This window comes from Haliotis cracherodii, unplaced genomic scaffold, assembly GCF_022045235.1.
Source record: "Haliotis cracherodii isolate W230 unplaced genomic scaffold, xgHalCrac1.p SCAF_2, whole genome shotgun sequence".
Classification (NCBI taxonomy): domain Eukaryota; kingdom Metazoa; phylum Mollusca; class Gastropoda; order Lepetellida; family Haliotidae; genus Haliotis; species Haliotis cracherodii.
Window position 1 is genome coordinate 61,361,440 of NW_027266275.1, and position 27,326 is coordinate 61,388,765.

Genomic DNA, 27,326 nt, shown 5'->3' on the forward strand with positions numbered 1-27,326 from the left:
TAGTTATTGATAACTATAATAAGTTCCTGATGCCTTGGAGAATACATTGGATATGGTACAGGTGTGGTCCTCGGTGCCCTGTACTATAATGGTGGGAATATGTAGTTTCTGCACTTGTAGTGCTGGTAGATTGGTGTCCGTTTGTAATATTATATATCAACTTGTGGTAGAGAGTCCTCATGAACCCACCGGATTGATGTGGAAGTGATGTATGCCAGGGATGGCAGTTGTGATCAAACTGTTATAATATATATATACACAAGCATATCATATTTATATAATGTCAACCATCTGTGACCTTACTGGTGCATATCAACTGGGTAATAAACATTTTGTACACGAAACAGTTGTTTGGCTATGTTTCTTGAAGAAGAATGAGATTACATGAAGGTGTATGACAACCTCTGTATTTAGTATAATTTAGGTCAGACCAAGTTTATATTTTTCTTAAAGAGTTTTTTGGTTATTTGGCAAAACACAGGAGGCAAAATCAGAACGGTTAAGGTAAATTTCTTTAACAGAAATACAAATATATGTTAATAAGTGTTTTTAAATGTTTCATTAAATTATTCATAAATTTTCAAAATTGAGTGCAGCTTTACTGATCCATCAAGACTTCTTAGTTTTTGCCAAAGTTCTCATGCTGGGCTGTTCAACGACGTCCTTTAGACTTGTTTGTTTATTGCTGCACTCAGCATTATTTCACCAATATGATGGCGTATGGCATATGGTCGCCTTTTACGGCAAGCATGGGTTTCTGAAGACCTATTCTACCCCAGATCTTCACGGGTACCCCAATGAACTGACTTCATGGTTTCCACATCGGATTTCAACAGTGTACACACAGCAAGTCTTGATAGAATAACAGAACAAGGTCTTCGTAACATTCATTGCAATTCAACAGGCCGGTTTCAGCACCATGTTACATAATGGAGTGTGTGCATCATTTCACACACATAGCAGATATGAACACAAAATGACACTCCAAGATCAAGTAGACTCTTTATTAAACTAAATCACACAAAACGAACATGAATGAACACTATGAAGCTCATTACCGCATATTTCCTACAACTACTCACATTCCGAATAAATTATATATAAACTTATATAAATCTGTATACAATGTGCAAAAATAATTTCATTTTTACATAACACGTGCAGGATGAAATACAAAGGGAATGTTTGACATGTTAGATGTCATGATTTTGATGAATATATGTTTAACCTTGTTACATAGACCAACCATGATATAACAAATGTCTATTATGTAGCCATCATTTCTTATGGTATCTAGTTCTTAAATATATAAATTGTTACATGAAGTGGATTTCAATGCATAACTCTATATAAATAATTATTATTATTAATTATGAATTCGTGAATCCATACATTTTCATGATACTGGGGGTACTACCAAGTTACCCAGGCTCCAAAACATCTAGCTGCCTGGTCATGAGAATTGGAGATAAATCAATTCAAGAGATATTTGTCGCATATGAATCACATCAAAATATAATGATTTCAGCATCCATGTCACTATGCCCAATTACAGGTTTTCTTGTTTTAACTTTGGGGTTCCGAATATGCAGAACAAACAGCTACATGTATATCTACCAAGCATTCTGATGTCATGGACAATCAAGAGACATTCTGGACTTTGAATGAGTTGAGTTTAACTTTGCTTTGAACAGTATTCCAGTTGTTAGCTGAATGTGGGAGGAAAGCCTGAATTGAAGTATTTTGCCAATCTCATTAAAATCATATCTTAGTTCTCGCTACCGCTAAACAAAGATCTGAGGACATCCCATTGCGTGTCATGTCAGAACGACCTTTCATCTGACCAATCAGAGCATCACTTATCAGATCATGAAAATTATGGTTAGAATGTGATTTTTGATCGTGTAACCTCGAAAAACACACACACAGGGTATTCCAAACGACAGTTATTTTTATGTCTGTATTCATACAATCAAGACCATCCATTAGCCATTCCAGAATGTTCTTTTGTTCCGTTTTTAATTTTTTAATCGAGTGTATGTCAAAATATGTTTCGGAGCGTAGTCGCCAGTTTGAAACTCGTGCCGTAAAGCTCAATTAAGCTGCCTTCTGATTGGCTATTGTCGGCTTCTTGTTTGTCATTCCATTGATCGGTCAAAGTTCGCGAAAAGTCGGTCTGACGTGACCCGTAGTGGGATGTCCTCAGATCTTTGTTTAGTGGTAACGAGAACTAAGATCTGATTTCAATGAGATTGAGTATTTTTCAGACGTTTACCACCAACCAGTATGAGTATGGTGCTGACAAACCTAGAAACATACTCAGATCGAACCAGGATCTAAACCTACTCTGGATCTTGAATCTCTTAAAGTGATGTTTTTAAATCGTTCTGATTGCAGCCAACACCAACATTTGTTTTACATTACTTTTTGAGCCTCGCATTCATTTTGGCAATCACCCTCGAACACACCTCAATTCAGACTGTAAACATTGCACAGACAGCTTGTGTTTCTGAAACTATAGTCACAACTAGATAGACAAAGATAGGTTTGACCAAGATTGTAATGGTACCCAACACCTTTGTTCTAGTTTGTTTCCAAACCAGATGGGCCCTGTTCTACAAAGCTCTCACAATACTATGACTGCCTGAAGCTAATGTTGCATGCAGTGTAGGAACATCTTACTGCTGAGACCACTTTGTACCAGGCCTTCTTTATATTTACCAGGCCTTCTCTATCATTGTCAGGCCTTTTCTATCTCTACTATGCCTTCTCTATCATTGTCAGACATTCTTTATCTCTACCAGGCCTTCTCTATCTCTACCAGGCCTTCTCTATCATTTTCAGGCCTTTTCTATCTCTACCAGGCCTTCTGTTTCTCTACCTGACCTTCTCTTTCTCTACCAGGCCTTCTCTATCTTTACCAGGCCTTCTCTATCTTGACCAGGCCTTCTCTATCTTGACCAGGCCATCTCTATCTTTACCAGGCCTTCTTTATCTTTACCAGGCCATCTCTATCTCTACCAGGACTTTTCTATCTTTACCAGGCCTTCTCTATTTTTACCAGGCCATCTCTATCTCTACCAGGTCTTCTGTATCTTTACCAGGCCTTCTCTATCTTTACAAGGTCTTCTGTATCTTTACCAGGCCTTCTCTATCTTTAGCAGGTCTTCTCTATCTTTATCAGGCCATCTCTATCTCTACCTGGCCTTCTCTATCTTTAGCAGGTCTTCTCTATCTTTATCAGGCCATCTCTATCTCTACCAGGCCTTCTCTATCTTTACCAGGCCTTCTCTATCTTTACCGGACCATCTCTATCTCAACAAGGCCTTCACTATCTTTACCAGGCCTTCTCTATCTTTACCAGGCCATCTCTATCTCTACCAGGCCTTTTCTATCTTAACCAGGCCTTCTCTATCTCTACCAGGCCTTCTCTATCTTTACCAGGCCATCGCTATCTCTACCTGGCCTTCTCTATCTCTACCAGGCCTTTTCTATCTTTACCAGGCCTTCTCAGTTTAGTGAAGTCTGGAACTTGGAACTCCCATCACCTACCAGTTGTAACAACATTTCTTGGTTTACTGATCTTTGTGTGACCAAAGCACGAACTGATTGGCAGGACAGGACAAGAGCAGGAGACAAATTCATCCTCAGCATCAGGAATCAGTCACTGAGACCTCTTCTCCTTCATCACTTTATGAACAAGGAAGTGCACAGGAAGCCAGTTAAATAACTACCAAACATAACAAATCAAATAATCCAACAAAAATATCAACGAACTAACCAAAAACATCAACACTGACCTGAACTGTTGCCGAAACACTGAGCCTAAAAGCGGGAACAAATAATTTATACATCCAACACAAACAATAATCACAGGTAAAGGCAACTACGAAAGTTCATTGAGCAAGAGTGAGCGAGTCATCATGGCGAAGGGATTCTTTGTAAATAAGGCTGGAATGTCATACACTTTGCAAGAAATGTCATCCAATGAATAAGACAAATGCAACAATAAGTTTGTTCATTAAAATGTGAGGTTTTCCATGCACACTTGCGCCGTCCTGTCACGTTCATCATTTTAGTGCTATTTAGATACTTCAATCCGAGCGTAGTACCATGTATAACCCCCTCATTTATGTTTATAGTATAATCGCGAAATGTTTAGTAATTCTTCTGTGATGACACAGTAATTTATTACCATGACTCCATAATTTTCCCCACCGTCCTCAATATTGTGTATTTCTCCTTGAAACTGATCTCTAACCTACAACACTCTAAATACATGACAGTATTACATGACCACGACATGACCATGTAAAACTGGTCCAGATCATGGATCCGGAAGTATTTCTTTGCCGATCGGACATTTGCATTTTGGTCACGCCCAACTCATATTGGAGGGGATGGATGTTCATACATAAATAAAAATGTACTTATATTTTTAACAAACTCAAGTTTTACACTGACACAATGTTTTTCCGCCATCTCCAAAAACGCTATCAGCTGATCACCGCGAGCACATAACACCGGAAATACCAGTCAACAAATCCGAACTGAAGAACGCAATATAATTCCATTATAAAAATATCTGGTCATAAAAATGTGTTCATTGTATATCAGACTTTGGTGAAATTGTGTGTGAAGTGATCGGTAGATCACACAACTCACCGTTATTTACAGCAACCATCTGATTTCAAATCAGATATTTTGCAGCCACAATCGGACAAGTCTGACGCCCCAACCGATTTCCTGATCCCTAGTCCAGGGCCCACTTGCACGAAGCGATCTTAGCGCTAAGATGATCGTAACTCCAATACTTTAACATAGGCTTACAATAGTCGTAGCGCTAAGATTGCTTTGTGAATGTGGCCCCAGATGACAGCTCTTTTACACCCCCTCTAACTTCCTTTCTTCTATCATAGAGAGTGCGCCATCTTTCCTACCTCCCACTGGCTACAGAGCTTCATCTCTGTTCCTACAGTGTCTATCAATTAGTTACAATACATTGCTTGAAAAAACCTAAGGGCAGTAGAGTGTTGAATGAGTGTGACATGGTGATTATCCTCTAATCTTGAACCTACAGTTTTTTGCAGAAGGCCTAGCTTATGAATTATGAAACTTTCGGAAAGCTTTGCCCCATGCCATTGAGGTGACCCCAAACGAGTGTAAGTGAGTGAGTTGGGTTAAATGCCGCTTTTAACAGATATATCACGGCGTGTCAGCTTAATATGGGAGGAAAGCCCAAAGTGATGCAGGTCTCAGACGTTTACCACTTTGGCGAAACCCATGTGCACGGATATGGTGCTGACAAACCTAGAAACATAATCGGGGCGAACCAGGATTCGAACCCACAATCATAGGTTTCTGGTGTGCCCAAGGGATGCAACTCTGATCAGCAAATCGCTGCGCCTTACATGACTAGGCCACTCGTGCCCCCTTCAAATGAGACTTGACTTAGGTTATTAAATGGCAGTCGTAGAATATTTGATTGAAGTCGTTCAAAATAAAATATTATGTATAATAGCCTAACTACTGGCAAACAAACTTAAGAAAAATAACAACCTGATAATTGAACATACAGATCTGCAAGGTTTGCTCATTGGCGCATTACGGGCACGTAAAGCATGAAGTCTGTGCCACAAATTACAGCAGTCCCCTTCAATGGAAATGGATCCTTCCTACATACACAATGCCTACTGTCCTAACACATGGTGTTCACACTGTTTGTTTACCTGTAAAGGGACAATGTCTGTTTCTAACACAGTAGCATCATTACAACATCTAGATTGGGACTAGAAAAGGCTTTAGATCCTGGGGCAAAGTCTACCCTACATTTACATCAAATCAACAAGTATATTCTGGACAAAAGTTGAATCTTTTTTAACAATTCATAAATTGCTAAGTATTGAATTCTTGGAACAAACATATCATGATGGATTAAATGAATTAAGTACAGCTAAATAATATAGAACTCATAAACTGTATGTGCTAACAGTCGTGGTGACGCTCTAATAGAAAACTAAGTTGTCCTGATAAGTAACAAATCATTGGAGTGTTGGTATAGGGTTCTTCTCTCATGCCATGAATACGCCTCCAAAAAAAGTTTAAGAACATCAGAATTTTTCATATAACTATAGTAACTTTGGCCATGACAGGTTAACTATAGTCATATAAAAAAAATCAGGTGTTCTTTAACTTTTTGGGGAGTAGTATATTTGTTGCATAAACTGACATAGGTAAATTGTTCATGATATTGCTATAGAGCACCTTTCTTGAGCATTTACAAAGCAATTGGCTTCACATATCACAGTCTTAAAAGTTTGGCATGCTATAAAACAGATGTGTGTGTAATATCATTAGGCCAGACAAATGAATTTCCTTTATAGATAAGACAAAAATTTTGTGAAAATAAAACAAAATATTGAATTATATATATGATTGGAACTATACTTAAAAAAATATTTTGTGTAGTTTTCTATAAGGGATATTTACCTGAAATGAGTTAGCTGGGTTTAATGGAACATTGAACATTTATTCAGATATCTCAGGAGGCGTTCCCTTAATATTTCATTTACTACATTGGTTAAATCCATGTGCATGAGTTTGGTGCTGACAAACCGAGGACCACAATCAGGGCAAATTGGGGATTTGAACCCATATCACTGGATCATGGCACGGCTAAGGGAAGCAACTCTGCACAGACAACTAGGCTATCCTTATCACCTTAAATAAATTGCCATGCCTCCTGGCTTACTGAAAAACACCACACAACAAGATAGATCGGTCTGGCCTAGATAGACATGCCTAATATAATCAAATTAGGATTTGGCGATTTGGCTTTAACCTGAAATTTTGGCTGATTGATGAATGCTTGTCAATATTGACAAAATACCACAGTCTAACACTGCAGAAGTCAAATGACCTGATCCAACAGTTACGGCCCACAGAAGCAAAGCAGTGACATTCTTCCTAGTCATGCAATATTTGTGTTGACATGGCAACAAGTATACTTGATCCAACCTGACGTGTAGACGGAGCAAACTGCTCCAGGTTTCCCAGCTACATACAAGATGCTGAGATGCTTACACAAAATGTTATAATTCACAATTAGGCCTACCTTCTCTTAACACATTCGTCATATACTTACTCAGGTAGAGGACAGAAGATAGAACAGACAAAAATGGAACATGGCAGTTAACATTATTTTGGTATTTTCGCTGGACAAAATGTGAGAGTTGGGCATGAGGCTACCTTGAACAGTATGACAGCTACCTCACAGCTTAATGGCAGCCTAATGTGAGAGGAAAGACCATTGTAGCAGATTGTCTATGTTTTTCATCCATGTTCACGAGTGGAACATAATCAAGGCAATTCTGGGATTTGAACCCATGATCAGTGTTTGTTTGTATTTTCTTTGTTTGTATGTTGTTTAACGCTGCACTCAGCAATATTCCAGCTATATGACGGCAGTCTGTGAATAATCGAGTCTAGACCAGAAAATCTAGTGATTGACATCATGACGCATTCGGGATCGATGACATGCATCAACTAAGTCAGCCAGCCTGAACACCTGTTAGTCGCCTCTCACGACAAGCATATTCCTCAAAGATCAGTGGATCCTTGCATGCAATAAGGGATGCAACTCTGCACAGCCAACTGTGAAGCCTTCAACTACTGTGCCACCTATGCTCTATACATACACAAACATACTCCTGTCATGTGACTTTGGTTTGAAAGAGAACAGTTAAATGAACAGCCACAAAAGACAGTTCATTCAATTTTGCACTTTCAAAAAACTAGAACAAGCAGTGCCATGGTCCAAACAGAAAACAGTTGGTTCCACTGAAACAAACTGTCCACCATGAAAATCAGTAGTCAAGTGTTCACTGTTCAATTGTGAGTGAGTTGGGTTTAACGACGCTTTCAACAGTATTACAGTTATATCACAGCGTGTCAGCTTAATTTTGGAGGAAAGCCCGAAGTGATGCAGGTCTCAGACGTTTACCACTGCGGTGAAACCCACGAGCACGGGTATGGTGCTGACAAACCTAAAAAACATAATCGGGGCGAACCGGGATTCGAACCCACAATCATAGGTTTCTGGCGTGACCAAGGGACGCAAGTTCACTGTTCAAGGTACATGTAGAAATCTCTTCCCAGGCTGATTAAACATCAATATCTTATGATTATTAATGACATAAAACATGCAGATGAAAATACTTGCATCCAAATTAGGAGCGAGTGAGTTGGGTTTAACGCCGTTCTTAACAGTATTCCACTTATATCACCGTGTGTCAGCTTTATGTGTGAGGAAAGCCCGAAGTGATGCAGGTCTCAGACGTTTACCACTTCGGTGAAACCCACAAGCATGGGTATGGTGCTGACAAACCTAAAAAACATAATCGGGGCAAACCGGGATTCGAACCCACAATCATAGGTTTCTGGCGTCCCTAAGGGATGCAACTCTGCACAGCAAATCGTGGAGCCTAAGAAGACTGAGCCACCCGTGCCCCCTCCAAATAAACAGTTGTGTACAATCAACCTGGGAAAGGGCCTCCCTACATAAATGTATTCCTTGATGAATAAATAGTACAGTATTTGACTACTTGGACTATTTGGACTTGGAAGATTTAAGGAAACTTATGTGACTCACAAGTTCCTGTGTCGGAAACTTATGTGACCCACAAGTTCCTGCAATATGTCACATGACAACACTTGCATACAAATTCTGGATATATCATTTTTTAATTTTTATTTTTTCTATCTTCCAACTAGGATTTTTTTACAAAAGAAATCTGTAAACCACAGGATAAAAATAGTCTGGCCTAACCTAAGTAATGCCGTAATTCATTGAAAACTTGTCGTAAGAGGCGACTAATGGGATGGAGTGGTCAGGCTTGCTGATTTGGTTGATGCATGTCATCGTATCCCAAATGCGTAGATCAATGCTCATGACGTCAATCACTAGAATATTGCTGAGTGCAGCGCTGAACAAGAAACAAACAAACAAACAAATCATTGAAAACTAAACTGACAAGGGAGGAACGCTTTCTACTCCCCCCACGCCCCCCTCCCTGAAGAATACCAACCAACACAATGGGGCACACATGGATTTCGCCTCTCTGATACTATGTCAGTGTTGGTTGTGTTCATTTTATGAACAACATTTCCTGCTTCCTATAAAATGTGAAATTTGCCGATAAAAAAGACTGACAAGCAAAAATACCAAAGAAACATTTCCTTTGATAAGCCTCATCACACATGGTCCAAACATGGTCCGAACAAGTCCTTGGTCCACATAAACATGATTAACCATGATTGGAACTATTGCACATAGAAAAAAGAAATATACAAAATTTGATGTACATATTCAAATGTTCACTTTGAGTGTCGCATTGAATAGGAACATGATCTAGATAACCATAACATGACATATGGGACTGCAAGGTGCTGGGATCTTTGTCTCGAAACCAGGAATACCTTCAAATTGATACAGACATATATATACGCTTAAGTCCTCGAGGTCAAATCACCATATAAACATAGCACTTTGGAAGTAACTTGTATAACTTAATCACTAGTAGTTAAGGAGAGTTTGATAGCGAAATGGCATACAATTTCATCATTGGAATCAGAATATCAGATTCCTGATTCAATTCAAAGTTGTATCATGCAGTGTATGACAATTAACCAAACTCATACATTCTGTTGCTCCCATAACATGACAACATGATATTTTGGGTACAATACTGAAGCTCACCTTGCTTTTATGATTCCAAATCCAATATTTCATGGCCTATTATTTCATCATTTCATATCAATATGGAATGGTAATATCATAAATAAATAAATGTTTAATGTGAAATAGTAGAAATTTTATCAAAGATCAAAGTAAATAAACTCTGTTTCACAGAATGAATGAGTCAAAGTGACAACATAAATAAAAGGAAGCTTTTAACATCTAACACACACCCTAGCCTAGTTTCCAAACATTTCTTATATATCAAATCTTATATAGTGAGTGAGTATGGTTTTACGCCGCTTTTAGCAATATTCCAGCAATATCACAGAGTGGGTCACCAGAAATGGGCTTCACACTTTGTACCAATGTCAGGAATCGAACCCGGGTCTTCGGCGTGACGAGCGAATGCTTTAACCACTAGGCTGCCCAGGCGCCCCTCTTATACAGAAGATAACTGGATTGAGTATCTGAATGAGAACAAGTTAGCCTGCCTCTCTCACATAACCTGTTTTTACGCCTCTTTTAGCAATATTCCTGCAATATCACGGCGGGGGACACCAGAAATGGGCTTCACACATTGTACCCATGTCGGGTATGTGTATTGTGAGTGAGTGAGTATGGTTTTACGCCGCTTTTAGCAATATTCCAGCAATATCACGGCGGGGGACACCGGAAATGGGCTTCTCGCATTGTAACCATGTCGGGAATCAAACCCAGGTCTTCGTCGTGATGAGTGAATGCTTTAACCACTAGGCTACCCAACCACCCATCAGTACTTTGAAGCATCATATTTCTACTGAAGACAAACAAAACAAATCTTCAACATGAGTGCTTTCATTTTTTTCATGAGGAAATTTGGAAGATTAATTTCTTTTTTCACTGTTTCAAACCTACAATTTCTTTCTCTGAATATATTAAAAGGAAAAGATAACCATTTCATTTTTTTCACAAAACACTTTTTTCAGGACAGACAACATGTCCAGCAATTTTTTTCTGTCTTTACTTTTAAGCACATATTTTGGGTTCAGTATTTTCTGGAACAAATAATGTTTTTCCAAAACACTCCCAGCCCCCTCCTACCCACCCCTGAATATCATATGATCAGTCCCTAAGAATATCACACATCCAAGGGCCTATTCACTGACATTTCAGATGCTTAAAGGGGCACTGATCTAACGCAATTCCCCGGGACTGGTTGTTGCCTTTGTTATTGTTTTTTCCCAGTGAGTACCCGGATGTATAGCAGAAATCTAGACTAGTTCGCGACCTCTGCTGCGCAATTCGTAAGCGCATCAGTCACTTTTATGGGTAGTAATAAGGGCGTATGGTCACATTGGTCAACAAAATGAAATACAGTTTTCGAGATAATAAGGAAATGTAGGTATATTTGTGGGTAGCATCGGTAATGGTGACGAAGTTTTGATAAGTCACTTGCTTGGTAATTTTGCGATTTTCGTTTACACTATTTTGACTAGCAACACAAAGTAAATATTTCACCTGAGCATTGCCTTTTTATAGTGTGTATAATTTTTACTGTCAAAATGTGTAACACTTTCAAATTTATTAAAAGTGACTAAAAAACATTTCCATTTGTATTATTATGTTAACGAATTCCAAACATTTTGATGTTTAATGTCACCACCAAGAGACTGAAAATGTTACGTTGAAAAGTACATTTCTATGTTGTTTGGCTTCTAATCCTACATAATAGTCTGTTGTGATGTTTGTAGGCCCTTTTGATCATCTTAATCAATCTGGACAGATCTTTTAGTCCAAATGACTGAAATATTTACACATTTTATAAATTGCCTGAGAGAATCACATTTTACAAATTGACGGTAATATATACACGCTTAAAAAGGAAAAGACCTGTGAAAACAACGTCTATCGTGCATTGTAGAATTTTCCAACCAAGACGTTGAGAAACAAGAACGAATCGGTTCAAATGAAGGAAAACAAAATGCAAATACCATAATTGCAACCTACCAAATTTATGTGTATAAATTTTAGGAGCTTCCTTGTTCGAGGAATGTGTCCGTGAATATCCACACGAAGGAACAATATCCCACTCGTCTGCAGCTGTACAAAGAAACTTATTCGATGTCACGTGTCTCTGTAACAATCAAATATTTTAAAAGATATATATCGTTTCGGGATATTATAACCTGTGTTCGTTTATCAACTGATCACTTGGATTGTTTCAGGCGTTCACATAAGTGTCAAGTCTCAAGGGTCGGCTGAGAAAGCCCACGTGACAACTATTTTCATAACGTCCACGGTTCCTAAAAAATCCATTGAGTGATAGATAACAATGATCAATCAATCAACGTATTATCAGTTAACCCTTTGAACAAAGTATGTTGTTTTTACATCGGCACTTCCCGCCATGATATGAGTGTATTCCCTTTGTTTTAGTAAACCTAGACATGTAAACACTCAGTTTTGACATATCCACTGTGCAAGATAACAGTAATTAATCAATCAACGTATTTTCTTAATCCTTTGATGACTTGGAACGATCCGTTGATTTACAAAAAAAAGTAAATCAATTGATCATTCACCTCTTGCTGGTCTGCCACGTGCATATTACATAACACACATTTCACCTCACTTCAAACCTGGATTTAGATTGAATAATTACCCCAGACACAATAAATGCCAAATGGGAACCTTTGTCAGGTAATCTAAGTGGTGCTACCATTAATTGTACCTGTAATAAATTCATTAACTGAGCATCAAGTGAATGACGACAAATACACAAGTGTAGGGTTATACAAGAAAACATGGATGACAACAAGGGAGTAGTAGTCGTATTATCGACGCAATCCGAAATCCGAAAATGCTTTCACTGCATAGATACTTTTTTTTAGTATTAAACTATAACCATGTGGGGTATTTCCAAATCCGATGAGCTCCGCCTTTCTTTTTGTCTGTTTGTTTAGCCTGAAGAAATTAATTTACATGCGCCCTTTGTCGAAATCTTTATAGATCACAGTTAACCAATCAGTGTTAATGCAAAATTTCGTAAAACAAATATTGCCTCCGGCCTCCAAGTGTATTTAGCTGTCCTTGCAGACGGTAGCCCAGTCTCTGGTCACGCTCAGTTGCGTTGCGTATCATCCGGGTACTTACGGGGAAAAAACAATAACAAAGGCAACAACCAGTCCGGGGAATTGCGTTAGATCAGTGCCCCTTTAAGGTTCATATAAGCGGAATGAAACGATCAGATAAATTGGATAAAATCATCCTCTCTGTCCTCAAAATCTTAACCACAAACTACCTAAAGACTAAATACTGTGACCTCATAAAGCAAGACAATGGTGAAATGGAATTTCTATTTAAACACAACACAAATTCAAAACATGTAAAGAGGACACAGGATCCCGTTCTACAAAGCTATCTTAGCGCTACGACTGTCATAAGTCAATGTTAACGCTAAGATTGCTTTGTGGAAAGGGACCCAGGTTGTACAAAATAACTTTAGGCCACGACTGTCGCAAGTCTACGTTAAGGTATGCGAGTTTCGATCCCAAAGATCGCTTTGTACAACAGCACTCAGAACTTTGTGAACTCTGACCTCTGACCTCCAAAATAATAACCTCGAAATAGATGACCAAGTATGTAGTATTCTTGGGCTTCGTGGGACAAACACTCATTGAAAATACAAAGCATTTAAGCATCAAATGCACATTCACACCACAGTGGCACGTTACAGTTATACAAATATAAATATACCCTTGAGTAAGTGTCACGAATTTGAGCCGTATTCTAAATACTACAATCACACATTCATGAGTACAAAAACCATCTTCCACAAGAATTTGTGCAAGTTACCATGGCTATGTGTCATCTTTGCATAGACTCTAGAAAATATATAATATATTTTGAAAATATCAATAATCTCTATTTACATATATACACAGTGAAACCCGGACACAGAATACAATTTTTGAAAAAACCCAGGTAATTCAATTTTACGAGCGGGTAAGTAACGCCCAGACTCTTCTGGGACAGTATGTGGTTACATTTTGTTACAAGTCCGGCGCATTACAAATCACATGACTGTCACATGACTGTCACATGATATAGATCGATGTCACAATACTGTATCTCTCATCTTATTGTGCGTGTCCTGGTATCAAATTCTCCCATTCCCAAATCATCCAGGCAAGTCAAGGATTGGATCACAGACAAGCTTTTATACTACCAACCATGAACTATTTTCTCAGCAGTTAGTTTTTGAAACTCACAAGGTTAACACTTGATGCTGTCTACAACACTGCCACCTGCAGAGTCCGACAAACAGCGAAAACAATCACACTTACCGTATTTGCCATATTAAGCACCCTGTCTCTTATCAGTTTCAAGACCAAACTGCATGTAACCTTCAAAACCACCGTTTTTAGCCTGATATGGTCCATACGAGCCATTATTTTGTTTTAATATTTATAATATTATTTATTTTCAGACATAAGGTGTGTATACATGCAGGTATGGAGTTTTGACATCTGTCAGGATGTGACAACACTACTAGTATGTAAACACTGGATATACATACCATGTCAACAAATTCTAACTCTGTCTCTTATTCATCCCTTTCTTACAATATTTCATCGCGTGTTCATCGCCTTGTCTATCTTCTTATAGCAAAAGTTTTAGTTACATCAGCATTAAATAATGTTTGTTCACTCCTCGATTTGTTATCAAATTTAGACATATTGTGAGTGATTCAAAAAAGCATCCATCTGTACTTAATTTCTAATCACCCATGGTCCTTAATATGGCGAATACATTATCTATACCTTGTACTGTAATGTAAGTACAGCATAACATGCATATCAAGTCATATCATGCACTGCAGTGCACATCTGGCCAATATCAGACACATATAACTCTGATATCCACTAGAGCTTCTCTAGCCACCATGTACAATGCATACAATATTGCATATCTATTCACAACATGTACTGTAGTGCATATCAAGCCATAACGCACCTTAAAGTATGTGTAGCACATGTACTTAACTTAATCTAGCCACTATAATATATATCTATCCACAATATGCTTAAAAAATACATCAAGTTAATACATCCACTCTTGTGTGTATCTGGCCACAATACACCATAATGCATATCTAGCAATAACAAACTCTGTAACAAATCTAGCCGTAACATCTACTAAAATGTGGGTTAATACATGAAGCTAGAGCATTCTGTTCCACAAATCCGAAACCTATGTTCCGTCTTCCAATTAATGCTGCTAGTACATCTCAAGTCTGTTGTTGGACCACACAAACCTGGAATTAATACCCACTAAGCAATGCCACTATAGCTCTGACCCATGTTGGCAGAGGCCCTTAACAAACACATCCATCTTGAAATCATACATCATAATACAGAAAATGATTAGATCACTGAATTGCCATAATTCTACTAAGCTGAGGTAGAACTTGACCTTGGAGAGGGGTCACATCAATTCGTTCACCATCAACCATAATATTCCCATTTGACGAAGATGGCTCGAACCTAAAAGCTAGCACTTTGACAATTTCCACATGAGGCGAATCTACATGTCCGCCTTCGCCGAAGGACAGAAAGAGATTTAAGAGCGTATTCCGTGGAATTCCATCTCTGATAAACATAAGGTACATAAAGCCGTCACTAAGATGAGCATGAGGTGCCGCAAGCATGTCACTTCCAAGATGGGTCTGGTATAGAGCACTGACTGACACGAATCCGTCCTCTATAACAACCCAATTCTCGGGAACTGGGTGATCTAGCGGCGGCAGAAGAGCGGCAGACAGGTAGTGGTTCTCAGCCCTCTTAGCCGAAACCGTTTCTGTTTCAATTTCAAATTGGCCACGGCTTCCCGAGGCTGTTATGGTACTCTTCTTCAATTTCACATTATTTTCCAAGCTCTGATTTGTCCCGCCAGATGGTTCATTCGTGGAGTGTCCGTTTGTCATAATGTTTATTGGTTTAGGAGTTCGTATGCCGTCTCCACAGCCGTCCGGGGAGAAGTCCTCGCTGATCTCCATGCTGGACCTAGTAGCGGAGTTGGACAGAGTGGAATGTTCCTGAGATTCTTTGAGGTTTGGCATCTGTTCTTGATCTCCCATGCTGCTGTTCATCTCACCCATGCTCCCGTTGGAGTTGCTGAGGCTGAGCTGGGAGCTGCTGGGGTTCAGGTCCGAGCTGACAAGGTCCTCGGAGCCGAACGCTGACAGTCTATCATTGCTGCCTGAACTCAGTGTGCTTTTACTGTTACTGCGACTCCGTAGTGAAAATCTACGGATCTTGGTCACAACAGCATTCTTACTTTCTCCATTCACAACCTTGGGACTGTATTCAGCTACTGGCAGGAAGGAGATTTTTCCTTTGTACGAGCGTAAATCTGAAGAACAAAGTGATCATTGAATAAAAAAATTGACAAACGGACTTTATGCATGTTCAAAATATTATGTCTCATAAAAAAGATAAGACCCTATTTAATCATACTTACCTGTTTATGTTCAGCAATTTGCCTACTGAGAGGTGAGAATGAATATACTGTGAGTAAACGTGAGCTGTAGCTCACCTGACTCACTGAATGAACACACTGGCAGATGCAACTGCCATAAAGTCACAATAGTGGGGTAAATATACTGTTAGTGTTGACATCAACCGAATACTAGAAAACCATTGAGTGAGTGAGTGAGTTTGGTTTAACGCCGCTTTTAACAGTATTCCAGTTATATCACGGCGTGTCAGCTTAATTTGGGAGGAAAGCCCGAAGTGATGCAGGTCTCGGACGTTTACCACTTCGGTGAAACCCACTAGCACGGGTATGGTGCTGACAAACCTAGAAACGTAATCGGGGCGAACCGTTATTCGAACCCACATTCATAGGTTTCTGGCGTGCCCAAGGGACAAAACTCTGCACAGGGAATCGCAGCACCTTAGACGGCTGGGCCACCCGTGCCCCCAGAAAACCAATGACCAAACACAGGATGTCTAATATGGTTGAATGGAAACCAAATTATACATTGATGAAGATGTGATGATGAACAAACATTCGAGATCATTGTTGTAATCAAACGAAGACTCAGATTCATTTCTCCTTTGACATTTCAGGGAAGATGATAAGTGAGTGAGTATAGTTTTACCGCGTTTAGCAACATTCCAGCAATATCAAAGTGGAGAACGCCAGGAATGGGCTTCACTCTTTACCCATGTGGGGACAACCCGGGTCTTCAGCATGACAAGCGAACGCTTTAACCACTAGGCTACCGACCACCCCTGCTAAAGAAAGCCTCCACAGTTCTGTTCAATGCCAGGATGTCAATCCATATCATGTCAAACCAAGTCATGACTTGTAGAGGCCATTGAACTGGTTTGCTTGTTTGTTTGTTTGTTGTTTGAATGAAGCAAGTCCTATGAAGATTCCGGGTTAGAGTAGGTCTTCAGCGACCCATGCTTGTTGTAAGAGGCGACTAACGGGATCGGGTGGTCAGGCTCGCTGACTTGGTTGATGCATGTCATCGTACCCCAATTGTGTAGATCGATGCACATGATGTCAATCACTTGATTGTCTAGTCAAGACTCCATTATTTATATATAGCTGGAATATTGCTGAGTGCAGCGTTAAACAACAAACAAACAAACAAACAAACAAACAAACACACTCATAAATATTCAATACCAGACAAACCAGTGATTGATATTATAAGCAATGATCCATGTCGTCGGGTCACGATGACGTGCCATCAACCAAGTCTCCAATCCTTACCAACTGATCCATTAAATCACCCATACGATACTGGGGACCTATTCAACCGTGGAGTCGGCTGGTACTCACTAAGAATGCGCTTGATGGCCCCGAGAGTGAACCTGGCTTCCCCGATACTGCGGTACTTCTCGCTCTCAAAGTCGATGTCGGCCATGATGCCCCATGTGACGGACAGGAAGGAGAAGATCCGCTGTGACGGAGTCTGGATCAGCACCAAGTCCATGGGCACAACCTTGTGCTTGATGAGGACAAAGGTCGAATGCAGCACAGCATTCATGTCCACTGGCTCTCTGAGGAAGTAAAGGCAATTAGGACAACTTCGAAAAGATGTTCGTACTCATACCTTTAATCGACATAAACCCGTAGCACCAAAGGGGTAAAAAACCTGGACATGTCAGCACATGTAACAAGGTACCTACAGATAAGGGAAATCGCAATGTGTGTCCCTACTTTCTATACTTGATACACCAGACAGCCCTACTACTTCCATTTTCCTGAGGCAAGCGTGTCCACTATCAAAGCCTAGTTTCTACCCTTGCCACATCAAGGCCACTTTTAATGGCCATTTTGCGTAGATCATGAGTTGTGCACCTTGTACTGAAAACGCGATAACTCATATAGCTTCACAAAGATGGAGGCTACCATAGGCAACAACCTAGTCAATCAGATAACGGGAAGATGTACTACTGCATGTCACATGTGAATCAACATTCATTTACAGAAATCCATTGAAAAATCCATTGAAAAACCTGTTTAAAAAAACACATGTATATACAAAATGCATTCTGCATACATCTATTTTGAAACATCATAAAGCTGAGTTGTCAAATCTACAGTATAACATACAACTGTCAAACACAATCAGTTTAACCACTTTGTCAAATGTTTCATTGAAGCAGACGGTTAAAGCACAAAGCTCCTTACCCTGCTGAATAGTTGATGGAGCAGCAGAGAGCATTGCCGGAGCCACCAGGAATACATCCCACGGGAATCTGGATCGCTTTCTCCCAGTCCGGCCTCTCCATCAGCCCATTGATAGCCTGGATTCCAATTGAAATTTACTTTAATAAAAATTCATTATAAAGAGCAAAAATTAATAAAAATTTGTGGCCAAATTGGTTTATATATATTCTGATAGAGAAGTGTCTTGTCAAACCAAATTCAATTTTTCAAAGGCTGTGATATTAATTAAACTTGATGCTGAAAATACCAACCCTCATTCCTTGATACATGCAGACAATTGTCACAGTTGTGTGTGTCACAAGAGATGTCACAATTCACAGATATATCGACACATAAAATGAGTTCTGTGTTTTGTTTGTTTGTTTGTTGTTTAACATCGCACTCAGCAATATTCCAGCTATATGACGGCTGTCTGTAAATAATTGAGTCTAGACCAGACAATCCAGTTATTGACATCATGAGCATCGATCCATGCACATTGGGATACGATGACATGTATCAAACAAGTCAGCGAGCCTGACCACCTGATATCGTTAGTTGCCTCTTACGACAAGCATAGTCACCTTTTCGGCAAGCATGGGTTGCTGAAGACCTATTCTACCCCGGATCTTCATGGGTCGAGCGGCCTGTATGTCTAGTTAACAGTTGAAATATCCGTACCTCATATATCAAGCCATCGCCGGACACGATGACCACTGCATACCATTCACTCAGAGCCAGTGTCTGCAGCAGGTCTCGGGCGTGGCCAGCATACTCTGAAATACAGGACGAGTCAAACTGAACTTCCTCTCTGGGGAACATATTTCTGAAGTATTGATCTTTGCAAATAACCCTGCAGTTTGCAATATTCCAACCATATGAAGGCTGCCTTTAAATGATCGATTCTGGACCAGACAATCTAGTGATTGATATAATGAGCAACAATTCATGACGATGGGTTACGTGAATGAGTGAGTTTGAATTTACGCCGCTTTTAGCATTATTCCAGCAATATCACGGTGTGGGACACCAGAAATGGGCTTGTCACATTGTACCCATGTCGGGATTCGAACCCGGGTCTTCGGTGTGACAAGCAAACGCTTTAACCACTAGGCTACCCGACCGCCCCCCGATGGGTTACTTCTGTCCATGTTTGTTCATTCACTGTATTAGTAAATATCAATTCCAAATTTTCATAAAATACCACTTCTCTGAAGTAAGACAGCATGTTACCATGAGAAATTCTATTGTTGTTCTGTCCATGTTTGTTCATACACTGTATTAGTAAATATCAATTCCAAATTATCATAAAATACCACTTCTCTGAAGTAAGACAGCATGTTACCATGAATAAATACCATTGGTCTGAACACATTTGTTCTTGCAATGTATTATTTGTTTGTTATTTAACGCCCCACTCGGCAATATTCGTGCTGTATGATGGCGGTCTGTTAATAATCAAGTCTGGACCAGATGATCTAGTGATTGACATCTTGAGCATCTATCTACACAATTGGGATACGAAGACATGCATCAATCAAGTCAGCAAGCTTGACCACCCGACCCCGTTGGTAAACCTCTAACGACAAGATGGTCGCCTCCAAGAACTGGAGTGAGATACATCATAGAAATAATGCAGCAAATATTGTGACCATGGTGACACACCTGTTTGTTATTGTGTGTATAACATGTATAACAGCTCATATCACTGAACAGGGTATTCCATTACAATGATTGCATGTATCAACTGGTGCCAGGTATAGGCAGGTCTGCCACCAGACACTTCGGAACAAGACCTTCATAACAAACTGTTGTGCTTCATATAGCCACAGGGCTCTATAGCTCAGGAATATCTTTTTTTAACATTTGCAAACATAAAGGTTTCAAAGATAATAAAGATTATACTACAAGTTAGGGCTTGGACAAGTCCAAATTTACTACCCGGGTACCCAACCCAGTATTATCCGACCCTACCCGGGTACCCACTGTAGGTCTCGAGAGTTGGGTACAAAATGTCTGATTGGGAAACGTTTGACCGTAGCCCTGGATAAAAATGTATTTAGATACACGTACAAAACAATCTGGTCATGCATACACTGAAGTTGACTGAAAATTTTATCTTTATTCAAACTGATTAAGGTCAGAAGGAATGGGTGCATAGTCAGAAAGAAATGCGAACATTAGTAGTTTGTAACCATAGAGTTCTAGATAATTTTTGTCATTAACCCAATATATCATGTGACTAACCACGGGTCCGACTCACCTGACACGAGTACCTGAGTTACCAATCACAACATATTCATTTAAAGCAAATAATCACCAATCTCACTCTATATTTATCAGGATATGAAACAAATATACTAGGATGAAAACATGTTCTGCCTACCTAGTTGTTTTGTCCAAACCACATTCTTTAAGCCTATTCGTGGAGTCCAACAATGGGTGAGTGAGTGAGTGAGTGAGTATGGTTTTACGCCGCTTTTAGCAATATTCCAGCAATATCACGGCGGGGGACACCAGAAATGGGCTTCACATATTATACCCATGTTGGGAATCGAACCTGGGTCTTCGGCGTGACGAGCGAACGCTTTAACCACTAGGCTACCCGACCGCCCCGAGTCCAACAATGAAGAAATATTCCTGGCAAGTAGTTCTACATCTGACAAAATCAGACACTAGGAATAATAAAATCTCCTCAACAAAATTAACCCAACAAAGGAAAATAGCTCCAATTTCATCTTTTGAAATAGTCAACAAAGGAAATATTACTGAACATGTCCTTTCTGAAGACAAATCGGTCCATGTGGGACCAAATTTAACAACTTGAAATAAAGGAAAGCAATTTTATTTTACCATTCATAGAATGGAAGTATCCCTGTCAATTGAAATGCTAGTAATCACATTCAAACCATGTACCGGTACATTAAACCTGTACACATTCTACAATGATAATTTTGGCTCATCCTTATTCTGAAATAGAAGAAGCATGATGAAATTGTGGCATATAAGATTACTATGATAACAATGTATGTTAATCTTGGCCTCACACATCTGCACATGTGTCGTATCCACACTTCATAACGGCTGTGATGAAACCACAGGGTCACGACTTAGCTCTCCATGACTCGCATCACATCATGCAGATAAGAGAGGTCACAATGTGGACCAAAGCTGACTGCCATGCATAGCAGGTATAACAAGTGCCTGCTATATCTACATAAATATTAGGATAGGGACAAGCATGAAAGTAAGGCCATGCTAATGTTTACACTAAATGTACTAAAAACTAGGGCTGGGACGAGTTCAACTTTACAACCCGGGTACCACCCCCCTATTACCTGACCCTACCCAGGCAGTGCCATAGCCAGCCAGGGGGGCAGGGAGGGCAGTTGCCCCCCTAGATTTTTTATAGAAAACAGTTTTATTTGAATCAAGTTGGGGACAAGTGATACTTGTACAAATATTTGTCCCCCCTGTCAAAACAAGTTAACTACAGCCTTGCCGGGTACCCGTTATAGGTCTCAAGAGTTGGGTACTAATGTCCTGGGAATAGTTTGACCGTAGCCCTGACAAAATGTATTTAGATACTCATATAAAACGATCTGGTCATGCATACACTGAAGCTGACTGAAGTTTTATCTTATTCAAACATATAAAGTCAGAAGGAATGCATGAATAGTCAGAAAGAAATACGAACAGTAGTCACTTTAAGAGTAACCATAGAGTTCTAGATCATTTTTGCCATTAAACAATATATCACATGACTAACCACCGGTCTGGGTAGTCCTGTGGGTACCAGGGTTCTACTCAGTACCAACCCAATCCGAGTAACAGAGTTACCCATCCCAGCCCTACTAAAAACATACACACTGACTATGACGGTTGTTCTATCGACTATTGTATCTTCCATAGTTTTACATACCACACAATTCAACACTGACGAAGTTTGTTATCTTCTGTTTGTTCACCTGAAGTAATACGATGTACTGTTTGAGTGTGCATCAAATACGAAACAGCCATTTGTCCCAAAACTTGTTCTCAAGAATGGGAAGTGTGCATTATTTTCAAGGAAACTTAGACATACAACAAGCATAGCCATGTGTAAGTAGCCATGGTTAAGTGAAACAGATATATTCCGTTTCATAATTGGAGCTTTTCAGGAACCCCGCTTCAGAGTCAGGAGAAAATAACAGAAGGTACAGCCTTGTAAGGATTCCAGGCCAGGCCCTCTCGGTCTGTTCCACAATGCTATCTTAGCGCTAACTTTATCGTAACTCCCACGCTTTAACATACACTTATGACTGTCGTTGCAATACGATCGCCTTATTGGAACAGGGCCCTGTAGCTTTATCTGACTCATCTTAAACTGTTGCAAATCCAGTACTGTATCATACACTTGCGATAATCATAGCGCTTCCTGTGGCTACCACACACCTACCTGTGACTTGCATCTTGTACGGGATCTCGCCTCCTGCAGCATCAGCCTAACTTCCTGTGGCTACCACACACCTACCTGTGACTTGCATCTTGTACAGGATCTCGGCCTCCTCAAGCATCAGCCTAACTTCCTGTGGCTACCACACACCTACCTGTGACTTGCATCTTGTACAGGATCTCGGCCTCCTCCAGCATCAGCCTAACTTCCTGTGGCTACCACACACCTACCTGTGACTTGCATCTTGTACAGGATCTCAGCCTCCTCAAGCATCAGCCTAACTTCCTGTGGCTACCACACACCTACCTGTGACTTGCATCTTGTACGGGATCTCGGCCTCCTCCAGAATCAGCCTAACTTCCTGTGGCTACCACACACCTACCTGTGACTTGCATCTTGTACGGGATCTCAACCTCCTCAAGCATCAGCCTAACTTCCTGTGGCTACCACACACCTACCTGTGACTTGCATCTTGTACAGGATCTCGGCCTCCTCCAGCATCAGCCTAACTTCCTGTGGCTACCACACACCTACCTGTGACTTGCATCTTGTGCGGGATCTCAGCCTCCTCCAGAATCAGCCTAACTTCCTGTGGCTACCACACACCTACCTGTGACTTGCATCTTGTACGGGATCTCGGCCTCCTCCAGCATCGGCTTGACTTCATTGTTGAAAATCTGCAGTGCCTTTCCGGGTCCGCTGTGGGGGTTGATGAGGACGAGGAGTCGCCCGGGGGCTGGGGGGCAGCAGGAGTCTAGATCTGGGGACACACAGTGAGTGAGTGAGTGAGTTAGGAGAGTGTCATTCCAATCTATAAATCTCATAGTAGATACCACGAACCTACCACCTCAACTGTGTGCTGAACCGGAAGGATATCTGTGCAAGTTTATTCATGAACGAGCTGAGTTTAACAGTATTACATTTCCATTTTGTGTCATTTTAAACGGAAACAAAAAAAACAAATGCCACGTTCCACAGCCATTTACAGATCTCATGGGGACTCTATTCTGGATTAGAATTTGTCTCCAACAACATATATGCTTGTGGAGCGAGGCTTCTTAATGGATTGGGTGGTCAGGCTTGATAATGTTGAAAGTGGTTCGTTGCTCATAATATCAATCACAGGTTTGTCTGATTTTCAGAAGAGACAGTGGAAAGTTATGGTAAACACTTCAAAAGTCAATTTGGTCAAAATACTGCATTTCTCAAGTCAATATGTATCTGACCATGTTTTTCCATATTTTTCCAACTAGCCTGACCAACTTATATTAGACTATGGCATCAAGCAGTTTATCAAATAATATCAGTTTCTATTAAACACGTCATCTGTTCTCCATTTATATGAAAAACATGGAAATGTTCTTTGTTTATTTACGGCTTCTTTGATCATGTTGATAGGCATTTAGAAGTTGGAGTACTAAGTAAGCTTCTTTATTACAATTAAGAGCATTAATTGTAATAAAGAAGTTGTTCATCCATAAATTCTTATCCTTATTTATTTATGGCATCAAGCAGTTAATCAAATAATATCAGTTTCTATTCAACACGTCATCTGTTCTCCATTTATATGAAAAACATGGAAATGTTCTGTGTTTATTCATGGCATCAAGCAGTTAATCAAATGAGATCATGAACATTTGTTACAAATGAGATCAGTTTGTCCTAAACATGTCATGTTTTTTTTTGTTCTCCATTTATATGGATATCATGGAAAGCGTCTGTGTTTAATCCCAGGGACCAGTACATGATATGCATATAGGGCAACAAACAAACATGACAAACAAGACATAAATATACAGGGGACAAACGAAGCATGTCATACTTCCACGCGCTGCGCATACAAACTTCATAAGAGATAGATCGCCTCCGTTGTCTAGTGGTAGGGCCAACTGACCAGAGAACAGAAGATCCGGGGTCTGATCCCCGCCACGTCATACTAAACGATGTTAAAAGATGGTACTTGTTGTTACCCTGTCTGGTGCTCTTGTTGTTACCCTGTCTGGTGCTCGGCATTAAGGGGCTAAAACAAGGACTGGTCGGCTCGGAGTCAGTATACCGTTTCTTAGTGGGTTATTCATGTTAAACTGCGGCATGGTATGCCACCAGCACTATAAATCGGCATCAGTCCGGACTAGTACAAGCAGCCACACACACACGTGCGTGCATGCATGCCGCTATATAAGTGCAATAATCTTGGACGCGACATTAAACCCCATTTCACCTCTCCTCATGAAAGATATTTTAGTTTTGTAGGTTTTGTATCTAAGTGTTGAAATTTCCACACAAAAGATCCTACAAGAGTGGAAAATATGTCTCCAACATAACATTTTATTTCTTACAGCTCTAAATGCTACAGGCGAAATCTATTTGACAGATGCAAACTCAAACACCCCCAAATGACTTGCAATAACTGTTTACCAAGTAGACTTTGCGTATAACTGAAGTTACATATCACGCAGGTCAATTTAACTTTAACCATAAACACGTAAAACTTTCAATTTCTCATGCTCATCATTATATTTCTTATTTAATGCCACACTCAGCAACATTCCAGCTCTATGAATCGATACATAATCGAATCTGGGCCAGAAATCAAGAGATTGATGTAATGAACAACAACATTCAATCAACCAAGTCGCTGAATCTGACAATCAATCCATTAAACATGTTAAGTCATCTGTTACGACCAGCAATGGTTGCTAGGGGATGATTTTTTACTGGAATCCCAAAAGGGCTGACATACTTACAGATCAACATCCATGTACATTTATATTCACTATTTCATTGAAATGGTCGGTTTCACTGATTACAAACCTCAGCAAGTCACATGAAACATATTAAACAGAAATAACATGTTGCCATCATTTCTGAACAAACCTTTATTTTCGTTGACATCGGGCTAATGATGTTTCTGCCTCTGTCATGCTATAGATCAACATTCATATACATTTATATTCCCTATTTCTATTTAAACCATGGCTCCTTTATCTTTGACCGTGTCAGTACACCACTTGACAATGACGGAACTACTTTTTCCCCTGTCATTTATACATGTACCTTGATGATAGAACAATTTCATGACAAACGAGTGTTGTCAGCGGGATTCGAACCCGCGAAGTCTGCACCGAAGGCCAATGAATGTAGTCTTATGCAGTACATTTTATTTTACTGTCAGCATTGTACAGTACTTGTGGTTTAGTAGCTATCTGTTCAACAAATTTCCTCATAATAGGCCAATATGGGCAAGTAATCTTTAGGTTATTGGTAAATGTGCTTGAGTTGGTCCAAATAAATGGTATACTTGCCCCGGGACATGCATTTCATAACCCGAGTCAGCAAAGTGCAATGTGCACATGCGAAAGGCTCAGGAAACATATTTCAAGTGCACCACTTGAGTACGACTCACACAGTGTTCTTACAGTCAAGTATAGAGTTCCTGGATATCTTTCAAAATATCTTTAACAAAACAAAGCTATTTAAGCACTTTTGGCCCTATGAATGTTAGCCATGGTTTAATAGGTCATACCACTTGGATTGCGATGTTTAATCATTGAAATGGTCAGTTTAACTGACCATTTCAACGATTAAACATGGGATCCTCATGGTCTAACCTATACCATGTATACTTAAGCATATCTCAAAACAAAAGAAAAAATGATCTAACAAGACCTAAGTCCTGCATATATCAATAGCAGATGTTTGATTTGATTTCAAACCACAGCAAGTCACATGAACATGATGAAACATGAAACAGAAATAACATTTCTGAACCTCTATTTTCATTGACAACAAGCTTACTGATGTTTCTGCCTCCGTCATATCCTTTTCATTATTTATATATTCTACAAGTTCTAAGAGCTTTCCTAGCAGGAGTAGAGGTATTATAGGCTGAGACACGATATGGCTGAAATATTGCCGATGTGACTATAAATATTCACTCACTCAAGTTGAGATGTAAGCCTGTTGTTGGAACCACATCACGCTAAATTGTTGGTGACGACGTCATGAACTGTTGATGTCAGCATCTTCAATTACCGTATTCGACTAATAAGCGCCCAGGGCGCTCTAAAAATTAGAAATAGGGGGCTCTTATTAGAATATTATTTTGGTGAAAAAAACAGAGTTAAAGGATAAATTTTGTGGTTTATGCTGACAGCCTGAAATGTTTATATACGACAGATATATTTTTCCAGAATTTAATTGCCCACAAATAAGGGTGCATGTAAGACACGAGTGCGTATTATACATGAATAAATAAGTTTTGTGTACATTGATCAATCGGAAGGGGTGCTAATTGGGATTGTTCACAAGCCAATATGTTAGCAAATATCGCTGTGGGCGCTTATTAGAGCGGGGCGCTTATTACGTCAAATACGGTATTTGTATAATGTGCTCACATCACATCATGCTTCTATGATCCGCTTTGTAAACAAGAAAACAATG

General features: G+C 39.8%; 1 protein-coding gene across 1 annotated transcript in view; it reads right to left on the reverse strand.

Annotated features, from left to right (window-relative positions):
* Positions 1 to 15,055: 15,055 nt before the first annotated feature.
* The window catches only part of LOC139469370 (sphingosine kinase 1-like), a 30,084-nt gene continuing 17,813 nt past the window's right edge, over positions 15,056 to 27,326 (reverse strand). The window contains exons 2-6 of the mRNA XM_071251523.1: positions 23,494 to 23,643; positions 19,130 to 19,224; positions 18,431 to 18,546; positions 17,576 to 17,796; positions 15,056 to 16,132 (exon numbers count right to left, since the gene is read on the reverse strand). Of these exons, the coding sequence (XP_071107624.1) occupies positions 15,150 to 16,132; positions 17,576 to 17,796; positions 18,431 to 18,546; positions 19,130 to 19,224; positions 23,494 to 23,643 (1,565 nt within the window). The 3' untranslated portion in view covers positions 15,056 to 15,149. The remainder of the gene's footprint in view (positions 16,133 to 17,575; positions 17,797 to 18,430; positions 18,547 to 19,129; positions 19,225 to 23,493; positions 23,644 to 27,326) is intronic.